We start from the raw sequence: 14,226 nt of genomic DNA, 5'->3' as shown, positions 1-14,226 counted from the left end.
TAGAGAGCTCTAACAATTGTCAGAAATTAGGTAAAATTAGAACTACTTAGTTGTGACATTTGAATTCCACACTTCCTCTCTGTCCAGTATTTTGAATGTCCGAATGTCTTATTGGGGGGGGAGGAGGCAGGAGGCATGTTCTGCTTTAAACTGATACTGGCTCTGTGTGATTAGCATGAATCACTGCCACCTTTTTATTCTTTTCTAAGCAGATGGCCTTGTGTTTCAGGTTTCAGCACTCCAACAAGTTCATTTTAATGATTACAAAGATAGTGTGAGTTTATATCAATGTCTGCAAGTGGTGACAGTGATGTTGATTTACATACCATCTATTAAGCTTAAATATTAATATTCTTCTGCTGTTTCCTTAGAACTCCTCAGTGGAATGAATTGCAGCCGCCATTTAATGCAAACCACCCTCTGCTCCTGGCTGCAGATGCTGTACAGTATTATCAGTTTCTGCTTGCTGGCCGTAAGTAGTTCCTGTGTTTTTCCTTCTGTACAGTTATTTTGAGATTTCATCTTAAAATGCTGACTTTTAATGCGACCACGCATATTAGCACTGGTCCATCATCCATCGGCCATAAACAATCAGAGGGAGACAATAAGATGTCTACGACAAATATAAACCAGAAGATGTAGCACACGTTATGTAAACCTCTGCTATCCTCGTTCCCTGGCTGTGAGGTACATGCTATTATGTAAGCTGAGAGGGACTATCTGGTGGGCTCAAAGGTGTTAACAACAACAACAACAAAAGGATAGTGGTATCTGTTTCTGACGTGAAAAAATTAAGTACTTTTCACTGTGAAAACCGTGTTGGCAGATTTTTCTTTTTGTAGAATTTTACTTGTGATAATGAAGTAATGATTGCAACTCCATTGGTTTTTGTACGTCTACTTTCATATCAGAGCCCTTACGTTTATAGAGATTGATCTGGGCTCTTTTGTTACTTGAGAGAATGTACATTGACCTAGAAACAGCCTTGTTTATATGAGGGAGGGCATGAAAATACAATTTAGTATTTATCCAGTTTATGGTCATAGAATTAAAAATTCCTCACAATTATAATTAAATTTTGTAGAAGTGACTGGATCCTTAATTTTACTTCATGGGTCTGAGAAGTGTGTGTTTTTAAGAAACTTCCTAAAAATCAACATTGAGGTGTTTTTAATGGAGTTTTGTTGTATTGAACTTATTATTTCATTTGCTGTATTTATATAGCATGAAGTAAAATATTTTCTAAAACGGTTTTATTTTATGTTTATAATGCGTTACATATTAAACTGAAACAGAGCAAATTTATTGACTTTGCTCTAAAGTTATGAGACTATAATTGTAACAAATAGTTGGCGGTCTTGCTTTCTTATATGATTGAACTCACTGATTTTTCCAGTATGCATTTTTTGAGTGATTTCTATGTGCCAGGCACTTGTAATTTATTTTTTATTTATTTTTTATTTTTAACAAGAGAGCCTCTTCCATGTTAACATGGGCTCTGTCCCACACATGCCGACCGCATGGTGGACGAGAGAGCGAACTTCGCCACATCTAGGGGTTTTACACCAGTGGTGATGTCACTGCTTTGGCTGACCCTGATTGGTTGGGTGAGAGCTAGGGTCCAGTTACACAAAATGGAGGATAACTCCACCCTGCCCCACGGTGGAGTCAGGGTTCTAGTCAGAAGTTGGTCTCGCCCTGCCCTGCCCTCTCATTCCCCCCTTGTCTTATGTGCACGAGTCAAATCATTGACTCAGTCTACTTCCTTTCAGCATAAACAATAAGTACAATTACAAAGACCCTTAGTACCACAGTTCCCATCAGTATTGTCTTCACTGAAGTCCAGTTCCCCTCCCACAGGCATCAAGTCTCCTCCTGGCCTGCGTGGAACCCAGGCTGGGGATCTCACAGGTGAGGCCACTAATCAGGCACTTGTAATTTAAAGTGAATAGTATGTTGCTCTTTCCTCAATGAATTCTCTGTCTATCTCGGGAGGTAGGTGTTTAATGAAAAAGTAGTATAAAATCAGATGGGTGCATCCATGAATAGTTTGGTTAACAGTGAACTATGATAGCAGTGACTTAAGTTGCCAAAGCCTTTACCAGGAGGGGTTTATGTAAGTGGTACGTATTTTGGTTCAAAAACTGAGTACATGATAGTTGTAAGTTCCTAGGTTATCTAAGCATATATTTAACTCTACTTTAGGCATTAGAAAAAAAATGACATTTATGTAATATCTAATTAAAATAAGAGCATTTTCCTCTACCCTTTATTATGAGATAATTTGACAGAATGCAGTCCCTGATGATTCTGTGATTTCTAATGAAAATATATATAATATAATGCACTTCACATGGACCTTTTGAATATCAGGTGGATTAGCAATGGTATAAGAATGAAAAGTCCTGGGTTCCAGTTTCAAACCACTTGTCAATAACTTGATAAATATAAAATATCAATAATAATAATAATAATAATAATAACTATTATAAAGGTGTTGTCATGATCAATGAGGTGATGTTAAAGTCCTTTAAAAACTGTAATATAGCCGAAACCAGTTTGGCTCAGTGGATAGAGCATCGGCCTGTGGACTAAAAGGTCCCGGGTTCGATTCCGGTCAAGGGCATGTACGTTGGTTGCGGGTGCATCCCCAGTAGGGGATGTGCAAGAGGCAGTGGATCGATTATTCTCTCTCATCGATGTTTCTAACTCTCTATCCCTCTCTCTTCCTCTCTGTAAAAAATCAATAAAATATATTTTAAAAAAACACTGTAATATAGTACCCTTATTTTCAAATAGTAGATTTCAGGGCCTTAATAATGCAATAGCTATTCTGGCCACCTGATTTTGACCATGTCTGTTGTCCACTTGATGGATCATTATTAACGCACAGTTTCTTATCTTTTGAAGTGTTACTATAGATGTAACCTAATAGGTCAAGAAATACCTAAGCGACAGGTATTTTGTACTACTTCTGTACATTCTGAGAGTGGAGATACAGAATTCGTCTGGATTTCAAAGTCATGTTCTCTTACATAAAGAAAGGATATTTGATTGAGAATATGCCAGTATATAACATGATTGGAGCAATTAAATATGCACAACGTGGACATTTGTGTCAGAGGTACAGCCTGACCCACAATTGGCAAAAGCAGTGCTGGAGCCAGTTTATAGAAAATGCCTTTCCCTGCCCATCTCTTGAGCCCTTCGTGCAAGCAGAACCTCATTTAAAAGACTTTCTTATTACCTTCTGCTTTCTCTCCAACGCTCCTCACAGGATACCATAGTTGATTCTGGGAAGTTTTTGGTTTTACTAAGCCATACTGAAAATCACCTCTTATTTCCTGACTTGAAGACCATTAATAAATACACTACTACAAGTATTTTCAAATAGAGTGGTTGGGAGTAAAATTCTAGTTCCAACTTCACAAATGTTGCAAGCATTTTCTTTGGTTCTGGTTGGATCTATGAATCAGGCGAAGACTTGTGCAAACTCTGGAAATGATAGTAATAGTCATAGACAAAGAATGATGGAAATGGAAGTGGGAAAGAGTCATGGTCTCAGGGAGAAGAGAGTAGGAAAGCCCACTCCCCTTCCAGCCCTATAATCACAATAGATGCATTGCTAGTTGATAAACAGAATTCTGCCTACGTGGCAGGAGAGCGACTGGTGGGGAGGAAAAGGAAAATCTGCCTGAAACACTTAAGTACTAACTTTAAAGTGAAGTAAGTAAAAGGGCCAAATTTTATATTTGTAACCGTGGTCACATTTTCTACCTCTATTAATTAAATGTAATGGCATAAAATTGAGGATTTGGGATGTATCCCTGAATCATACTAGAGCCGCGGTTGCCAACCTTTTGGGCCTCATGGACCACCAGTGGTCCGTGGATCACTGGCTGGCAGCCGCTGTACTCCAGTGCTCCGTACAGAGGTCCCTATGGAGGCAGGGAGAACTCTTTGGTGGTAGGTCGAGCCTTAGGGATTGCTGATTTAAGTAATTTTTTAAGTAAAAAATCAGCAAAAGGACATGGTTTGAATAGATTGATGAATTTATAAGTGCAAAGTGAATGTAAGATGGAAATCTAATCTTTATGTAACTCAGTAAAAGTAGAAGTTGGTTATTATCACAAAAATGTTTTTTTCCTAGGTCATAAGTAATCTTGGGAATAGTTGATAAAAAGATTATACAGAAATTAGTATATATTTTTCTAATGCCTCTTCTAAAATAGGCATTTTAATTATGATCCTAAAGTAGATGACCTTTCCCCCCCCCCTTTTTTTCTTCTAAGTCTGCTCCAGTGCTTCCCCAATTGTAAATTAAAAAGGGGGCATCCTGAATTGACTTAGGGAAAGTTATATTCATGGGGGGAAATAAAGTTTCCCCCTTATCTTTCAATTAATTGGGCAGCAGCAGTATTTTTAAGTTGCTGACGTTAGCTAGCTTTGTTGGGGTGGAGGTCAGACTTATTTCTAAAGTAATCCTTGGGTATATGAGAAGTTCCTTCCTAAGCTTACTGAGTTTTTTTGTTAAGTAGTAACAGAAGGCCATACAACAGAAATACTGCTGGTACACAACAGAAAGGTGACTGGGATCCATAGAACCTTCCTGTGATTTACTTGGAATGTAATTACCTTCTTCTACCTTCAAAAGCATCATGGGAATGGTGGGGAGAGCCTTTGCCACTAGATGGAAAGGAATGAAGAACACTGGAAATGTTTAGAACTGATATCCTTCACACCAATGTGTTCCAATTGGAATTGTGTGTGAAAATAATGTGCTTTGATTTCATTGAGTATTTCTCAAGGTTCCACTTCAGTAGCAGCTCCCCACAAAGATGTAATAACAAGGATCGGTTTACCATCCTGCCTCAAACAACAACAACAAAAAACAGAATATAGTTTAAAGCAACTGTTTTCGAGTCACCCGACATCAGGAGTAAAGGATAGTGATCCTTGAGAGATGGGAAACTAATGGAGTGAGCCCTACAATTGCCTCCGTTTATTGCCTTAAAGGATTCTCTAGACTGTGCTTCGGTGATGGGGAGTCCAAGTGGAACGCAGAGTGGACAGCACTGAGTCCAGCAAGACCAAGGAAGAGTGTGTTTCAGCAAACTACCATGAACTATTATTTGTAAAAAAGTTTTACTGAAACGGTGACTTCATGATTTCATTTATATATTGTCTGTGGCCACTTTAAAATGATAACCACAGAGCTGAGTAATAGTGCAGAAACCATATGACCCACAAAGCCCTACATATTTACTATTTGTTAACTCCTTACCTAGAATTAGCTAGACTGGCTATTAGAGAAAATAGATAGATCAGCACAAAATGAGAATTCTGAACATCTGCAGAGGGTCCTCTTCTAGTACTCAGCACAGGACTGATGGCTGTGGGAAACTATCCAAAGCCAAGGAAGCAGCAGCCACAGAGAATCTTAGAGGGCAGAGTGCCTGGAGCCCACACAGGGTCAGGAATGGTGACACTAACACAGTTATAACTAGATTCCATATGTTTAAAAAGTTAGAGATGTGGAAGATATTAAAATGACTCAAAGTCCTAGATATGAAAACCTAGATGTGAAAGTTGCGTTGGATAAAAGTGAGAATAAATTAGAAATTGCAGAAGAAAATATTAGTGAGATTGAGGATAGATCAAGAGAAATTATCCATAATGAAATACAGAAAGAAAAAGAAATTAAAAACAGTTATGCTGAACCGTAGGATCCCTGAATTGGGATGATGGGGGGGACCAAATAAATAGCCAAAAAAATTTCAAATCTGATATATCCAAGAAAAACAATAAATCCCAAAACAGAAGAAACATGAAGAAAACCATACCAAAGTACACAATTACCAAGCTGCTCAAAGTCATTTAGAAAGAGAAAAATCTTAAAAGCAGCCAGTGGTTAAAAAAAAAAAGAAGAAGAAAGACATTATATGCGAGGAAAGATGATGAGAATGACAGGTTTCTCTTAAGTACTGAAAGGAAACAATTGCGGACTTAGAATTCTGCCCTCTCAGAAAGTAGCTTTCAAAATGAGGGCAAAATAAAATACTTTCTTCAGATATATAGAAGATTAAAGAATTTATCAGCAGCAGACATGCTCTACAAGAAGTCTTAAAGGAAATCCTTTAAGCAGAAGGAAAGTGGCAGCAGATGGAGGAGAACAAAGAACACTGGACATGATTAGAATATATAACGTGTTTTTTGGGTAGTTATTCAGGTCTTTTAAAAATATAATTCACTGTGAACATAAAAATAGTATCAGCACATTGTGGTTTTAAAAATATATGTATGAGTGTGCATGCATGTATGTATGTGTGTGTGTATACACATACATATTTATATATACAGATATGTATTATGGACTTTACAACATATGTGTGTGTGAATGTGTAATATAAGCACAGAAACACAATAACATCAGTAGCATAAAGGCCAGTAGTGTGGGAAATGGGACATTATTATTGTAGGTTTTCATAGTATTTGTGAGTGGTATAATATCACTTAAAGGTAAACTGTGATATTAAAGCTATAGGTAATACAACCAAAAGCAGTCTACAGCAATTAAGGGAATATAATAGAAAGAAATAAGCAAACTGATGTGGCCCTAAGTATATCAATGCTCATTATAAAAAATCAGTTATGAATGATCTAAACAGCTTAATAAAAATTAAGAGATTTCAAATTGGATAGAAATATAAGCTCCAACTATATGCTACTTAGGAGAAACCCTGACTTGCTACATTAATATCAGACTAAGCTGAACACCCCACCCAAAAACAGTAGAAAACACTATTTTCAAGTGCACAGGGAACACTGACCAACATAGGTGATCTGGGCCATAAAACAAGTCTCAATAAATTTAAAAGCTTTCAAGTCATACAGAGCATATTCTCTTACCACAGAGGAATTAAATAAGAAATGGATAACAGATCTGGAAAATCCACAAATATTTAGAAAGTAAACAACATACTTCTAAATCATACATGGTTCACAGAAGAAACAAAAAAGCAAATTAGAAATTATTTTGAACTCAATGAAAATAAAAAAGAACACATTCATATCTTAGAATACTCTTCAGAAAAAAAAAAATTGAAGTCTAAGTATTATACATGCAACAAGTTGGGTGAATTATGGATATTATGCCAAGTGAAAAAGGCTAGTCTCAAACCTTGCATACTAAAAATATTAAAAGCACCAAGAGAAAAAAAAAATTCCATTTGTACAATGTTCTCAAAATGACATAATAATTACAGAGATTAGCATCGATCAGATCTTAGAGCCGGAGTAGTAGGGAGGTTGCTGTGACTATCAATGGGGAGGTAGATCTTTGTGGTGAGGGAACAGTTCTGTACCTTGATTGTAGTAAGGGTTACACAAATTAACAAGTGGAAAAAAATGGAATAGAACTATGCACAAACATATGCGCACGTCCTTTGTAACACAGGATGTATGCATATACAGCTGTATTAGTAAAACTGCTAAAATCTGAATACCGTCTATGGTTTTAGCATGGCAGCTTCTGGGGTTGGAAACCAGGTAAAATGGGTACAAGACCCCTCTGTACTATTTGTATAGCTTCTTAAGAATATAATAATTTCAAAATGAAAAGTCTGAGATGTCCCTAAATCAGTACCCAAGGGGAAATTAATAGGACTAAATGCCTGTGTTATAAAAGAGGAAGTTCTGAAATTAATTACCTCAGTTTCTACATTAAGAAGCTAGAAAAACTCAAGCATATTAAAGTACAAAGGAGGAAATAATAAAGGTCAGAGTGGAAATCAGTGAAATGTAAAATACAAAAACAATAAGAAAAATATAAATAATATAGAAAAATTGAAAAAAATCAATTAAATCATGATGTACTGTGTTTTTTTCTGCTTGGGATCTGTGAAATTCCTGAGTCTATGGATTTATAGTTTTCATCAAATCTGAAAACTTTTATGCAAATATATCTTCAAGTAATTTTTTTGTTTGTCCCTTTTTCCTGTTGTGACACCAGTTATATGTACACTGAGTGGCCAGATTATTATGATCTCTGAACACATAATAATCTGGTCACTCAGTGTATATCCTATATAATAAAAGACTAATATGCAAATTGTCCCCTCAACTAGGAGTTTGACCAGTAGGCAGGCCAGACAACAGCCCATGAGCCCTCCCCCAGCCTGGCTGGACCCCACCCATGAACGAATTCATACATTGGATCTCTAATTAATACATGTGCACACTGAGTGGACATATTATTATGGGTTCAGAAATCATAATAATCTGGCCATTCAGTATAGGTTCATCATTTGATATTTTCCAAGCTCACTGATTCTTTGATCAGTTTTAAAAATTGTTTTTTCCCTTCTGTGTTTATTTTGTATAGTTTGTATTTATACATATTTAAATTTATCAATTCTTTTATTAACTTTTTCACTTCAGATATATTTTTCATTTCTAGAAGTATCATTTGGATTTTTTTCCTAACTTTCCTCATATGTCAGTGTTTGAATATATGGAATGTTTATCTTATGATAGATGTTTTAGAGTCCCTTTGTGCTAATTCTTTTCACCCTGATATATATATATACATATACATATATATATATATATATATATATGTATATGTATATATATAAAATTTATGTACACTTAAAAAAATTTTTTTTTGCTTTTTTTCTATTGATTGATTTTTTCCCTTGGTATGAGTTGTGTTTTTCTCTTTCTTTATGTGCCTAGCGATTTTTTAAAGGATGCTGGGCATTTTCAATATCGTGTTATTGAGTGGTAGACTGTTTTATATTCCTAGGGTGCACTAAAGATTTAATTGGAATATATTTGACTCTATTTAATAATATTTGATTGAACAAAAATACACATTTTTAATTCTAAGCTGTATGTAGTGATTACTGGATTTTTGGGACTCTGAGATGTCCTAGACCAGTGGTTGGCAAACTGCGGCTTGTGAGCCACATGCGGCTCTTTAGTCCCTTAAGTGTGGCTCTTTCACAATATACCACAGCATGGGTGAGTCTATTTTGAAGAAGTGGCGTTAGAAGAAGTTAAGTTTAAAAAATTTGGCTCTCAAAGAAATTTCAATTGTTGTACTGTTGATATTTTACTCTGTTGACTAATGAGTTTGCTGACCACTGTCCTAAGCAGTTACACTGAAGACACATAATTAATATCATGATTCCCACAAGGTTGGTGGGCCAGTCTAAGGGAATCCTGCTCACTGGTGAAGGTCCTTGAAGATGGAAACTTTGGGGAAAATTATATTTGTTTTATTCTCATTAATCTGTATGTTTCTATGCTTATTTAATTATTGTTATTCTAAGTTCATAACAGCCTTTTGCTTAGGGCTAATGTATTTATTTGAGGAGATAATATAAACCTGTCTTTCATGTTTGAAGAAGTTATTTATTGGTGCTTCCTACATTCCCCACGCTGAGGATCAAGCCCGCAACCTGGGCATGTGCCCTGACTGGGAATTGAACAGTGATCTCCTGGTTCATGGGTCGAAGGTCAGCTAACTAAGACACCCCTTAGCCAGGCAGATTCTAGAGATCTTGATTCCCAAGTAAATTTTGTGCTGCTGTCCTACTAGCTGCAGACATGAGAACAGAAATAGTAAATGTTTTCCCCTATAAGATAAAGTCAATCTTTTAGGTTTAGAATGGAGCCATTTTAAATATTTTACTATGCTATTGTATTATTGGTTTTACATTGCTATGGTGATACGTTTTGAACACATTGATACAAAAAGCAAAAGCAAATTTTGTCTTCTCTCTCATGGTCATTGTTAGTGCCCTGGAAAAGCAATGAAATATGCAGCAGTTTTCTGAGTTCTGTTTTTTTGAATGTCGCATTAGATTTAACCTAACATCCTGGGTTGTATCGCTGTTGTGTTTTGTACCAAGTGTGATGGAGGTACTCAACAATATTTCCTTGCATTGTCCATAATAAATATTTGCCCAAGAGTGGGCAAGGGTGGAAGGGGAAGAATGAAATGTTTTTCTTTTGCAGAGGAAACTTGTAACGTAGTACTTATTTAAAGAGTGTTTATAGTCCATTGTTGGCCATTGGGTGTGTCATACTGTTCTCTCCAGGTCTAAATATCTGAGGTCGTTCAGAAACCACTTCAGACTGAATTATATTTCACAGTTTTTCTTATTTGTGTTTAATTTTATCAACTGAAACATGTCCTCCCATAGAAAAATGATTTCAGTGAAATGAATGGTATTTTTCTTCAAGAGACTCTTAAAAGCTTGAGATATATTGACCCTGAATTTAGCCAAGTTGTTTAATTTGAGGAACATTTAAATATATTTGCTTCTTCAATGAAAAGATATATTTAAATGAAAATACTATCAGCAATCAGCTTTTTGAAGGATGGATTGAAAAGTGTGGGGTTACCCACTTTCCCTTCTTTTCTTTGGTGTTTATCTTATTGATAATCATATCTTTATATAGATCTTCACACCTGTTGAATAGCTCATTTTTTTTTTTATTTTTTTTTTTGGCCATTGCTGACTTATTGTTGAGGTGTTTCAAAAGTCCTTATTTTTTTATAATATAATGACATATATTGCATTTTGAAGTAAATCTTTGCCTTTCTGACATTTGTTTTAGTACTCTTTAAGGTATTATTTGCTACTAGTATTTTGTTTGGTAAATAAATAACAAATTTATAGGCTAAACCACTTTCTCGTCCTAATTGTTCTTAAAATAAACATAATGGTTTGTTTTATACTTCTGTGTTTTTCTTTATTTTACAAAATTCTAGTGATAGTAGTAGCTTACTGTTTCTTTAGGTTGTTTTATGACCTGCTTTTGAGTATACATCTTTTTTTATTGATACTAGTATTCATTGCCATTGGTTTGGCGGATTTGACTGGGATGGGACATTGATTCTGATAGATTAAATAAAATAATCAATTGGTCATAAAGCCTCTGGTCCATGAGTACCTTGATTCTGATGTCATTCACTCTATTCCACCTGAGTTTAAGGTTTTTATTATTATTGCTGTTGTTGTTTAAAGTATTACAACTAGTGGTGGTATGTGTGTCTCCTTTTTCCCCCCATTGACCTTCCCCCAGCCTTCCCTACCCGCCCCCCCCCCCCACCCACCCCCGCACATGCCCTCACCAACTCCCTCTTCCCCCCACCCTCCGCCCTGTGTATTATGTACATTGGTTATGCTTATATGCATGCATACAAGTCCTTCGGTTGATCTCTTAGCCTCCCTCCCCTCCCCCAAACACTCCTCAGCTTTCCCCCTGTAATTTGACCGTCTGTTTGATGCTTCTCTGCCTCTGTATCTATCTTTTTGTTCATCAGGTTATAATGTTCTTTATTATCCATAAATGAGTAAGATCATGTGGTATTAAGGTTCTTATTATAATAAACACACTGATACCTGTCAATTAGGTAGTAGAGGTATGGGAAGAAGGGTACAGGGATATCTGTTTGCCCTTTCCTCCACAAATAAGGAGCTAAAGCAGAATGGCCTGTGTCTGCTCACCTGTAGTACTGTAATGGGCTGGTGTTGGCAGAAGCCTGTGTTTGGATGTGCCTCAGTTCTGTCCTTAAGGTTAATTGCTAGCAAATGACTAAATGGGAATTTGGGGGATGCTACAACTGTCTGCTCTGTTAGTAATAGCAGGAGTTCTGGCGCCATTTCAGGGTCACTGTTTGTTGGTATCTGTCTATCGGAGTTTAGAATACAGTTGTTTCTCTGAGTTTCAGCCTTCTTTATAGAATTTCTGTCAATGGTTTGACTCCATTAAGGGTGCTGGGGAAATTATAGCCTGAATGACCAATCCACCAGGGGCTGTGGATAGACCCGTTCTTTGTCCCTCCTCAGAGCACTGCATTAGGTCTCATTACCCATTCATAATAAGTGACCTCTGGCCCCTAGGTCACTGAAAAATATTCAGTGTGCTTTTCTGACACATAGGGCACTTCTCAGCAGACACATGAAACAATGGGCCGTCTGGCCGTCTGGAGGACCATGCACATTGCATGTTTTTAAATACATAGCCTGTGCCAGATCACTCTGGCAGACTTTTTTCTTTGCTCTTGCAGGGCTCATAAAGGCACTAAAGGAAGCCTAATGTCTGGGAGATGAATGTAGTGTTCCCTTTTCTCTTCATTTCTTTTTCTTCTAATATATATATATATATATATATATATAATTCTCTCTCTATCTCTCTCTATATGTATGTATATGTATATAGCAGTTTTGTTTTCTAAAAAGGATTTGCCTTCATCTCTGCTTTTGCAGTTCCTGGTAGAGAAATATAGAAAGACTTAGATACAGTGATTGAAAGTGGTTGCCAGATATACCCGGGTGGTTCTGGAAGCTTCCTTTGACAAGTATTAAAAACCTGTCTTCTAGTCCTCTGCTCCAGACAAACTGGTGGTGATTAAATCTCCCACTGGAAAATATGGGAAAGGATTTGACCCTTCCTTGGTTAATGTCACCCAGATTTCTTCAGTGGTATCAATTTGGACTATCTACCAGAAAGCTCAACACATTTTGTGGTTCTGTCTCTAGTTCCCAATGTGTAGTTAGGCTTGGGAAAAGTTGGAGATGGTATAGTGATTTGTGGTTGAAATGCATTTACAAAGTTAAAAAATTGTATGTTTGTGTAAATTGAAGGACAGTGTCTTGACCAGTAGCCGCTTAATTGCATGGCCTTAATTCCCTCCACTGATGGGAGCTGTCATTTACCTTAAGTCTGTTGGAGTAGGAAAAGTACAATCTGAGAGCCACTTCTTTAGCAGTTTGTATGAAGAAACTTTGAGAATAGGGAAAATGTTTATAAAAGTATTATTTAAGTTTAACATGCATACACTAAATTAGGAAAGCCCTCTTTCTCTCTTAAAAGCTAAATATTTTGCATCTAGTGTCATATGCGTTGGCTTGTCACTTTATTAAAAATACCTAGAGGCCTGGTGCACACAATTCATGCACTGGAGCGTGGGGGTTTGGGAGTAGGGTTGTCCCTCAGCTTGGCCTCTGCCCTCTTGCAGTCTGGGACCCCTCGCTTCTTACCGCCCGCCTGCTCACTGCTCCTTACCGCTTGGCTGCTCCTTAGCACTGCCACCACCGCTGTGCTCGCCAGCCGTGTTCCTGGCTCCTGGATGAGCAGCGCTCCACTGGTGGGAGCACACTGACCACCAGGGTCCTCCTATATTGAGCATCTGCCCCCTGGTGGTCAGTGCACATCATAGTGACTGGTCTTTCTGGTAGTTCCGCTGTAACAACAGTTGCTTAGGCTTTTGTTATATAGATATGAGGCATACATGGGTTTGAGGAGAGAAGGAGGGAGAGAAACATCAATGTGAGAGGAAACACTTATTGGTTGCCTCCTGCATGCCCCCTACTGGGGATAGAGCCTTTAACTTAAGCATGTGTCCTGACCAGGAAACGAACCAGCAACCTTTCAGTGCATAGAATGATGCCCAAACAAGTGAGCCATATCAGCCAAGGCCCCTGTTTATTATAATGAATTTTCAGTCACACTGTCCTGTGGAACCCCAGTGTGTTTAATGTAGAAAACTGTTTTTGCTATGTACAATTGCATACTTTAAGATATTGGTACACAGAGGTGTTATCTTAAAATAACACACACCAATTATAGAAAACCATATAGTTGTCAGAACTCTCTCCATGAGAAGAATTAATATTTTAACTGGATTATAGCACCATTTGACAAATTGCTTACTAAATACATCAAAATTGATTGGACGTTTCGTATTTGAATTGACAAATGGGTGCATTAGAAGAAGGAGGGAAATCCATTAATTATAACTGCTCTCTACCATAGGAAATATAATTATATAACTATGGATTTTGTTAAAAGAAAAATCTCTACTTTATTGTAGTGCTGCTTATATGTGTACCTATACCTCTTTGCCATTAGTAGAAGGGTTTCTCTGAGTCACTGTCCCTTGAATAATAAAAAGCAGTAATTTTTGTCATGTTATATATTTCAGTCTCTCCTGGATACATAATAGTATTTAGTTAATGTTTAACAAAAGTAGGAAGTACCAGGGAAATTTTGTAGTTCAGTCTTTCTGCTCAATTCTTAATCACATCTCTATTTGTCTGTCTGGCATACTTATATTATTTAAGTCAAAGCTTTACTTTTGTTATGATGATATATAATCTTCTATCCTCATTGAAATTCTCCTTTTATAAAATTTTTTTTCCTCAAGTT

The 14,226-nt window shown here is 36.8% G+C and overlaps 1 protein-coding gene across 19 annotated transcripts in view; it reads left to right on the top strand.

Moving 5' to 3' along the window:
• The window catches only part of BCAS3 (BCAS3 microtubule associated cell migration factor), a 463,099-nt gene that overhangs the window by 190,409 nt on the left and 258,464 nt on the right, over positions 1–14,226 (top strand). For all 19 annotated transcript variants that reach the window (XM_084861666.1, XM_084861664.1, XM_084861665.1 and 16 more), the window contains one exon: positions 372–472. In XM_084861666.1, coding sequence (XP_084717792.1) covers positions 372–472 — 101 coding nt within the window. The remainder of the gene's footprint in view (positions 1–371; positions 473–14,226) is intronic.

This window comes from Pipistrellus hanaki, assembly GCF_964339955.1.
Source record: "Pipistrellus hanaki genome assembly, chromosome: 16".
In the NCBI taxonomy this organism is placed as follows: Eukaryota; Metazoa; Chordata; class Mammalia; order Chiroptera; family Vespertilionidae; genus Pipistrellus; species Pipistrellus hanaki.
This window is presented reverse-complemented; position numbering and strand designations above follow the sequence as displayed.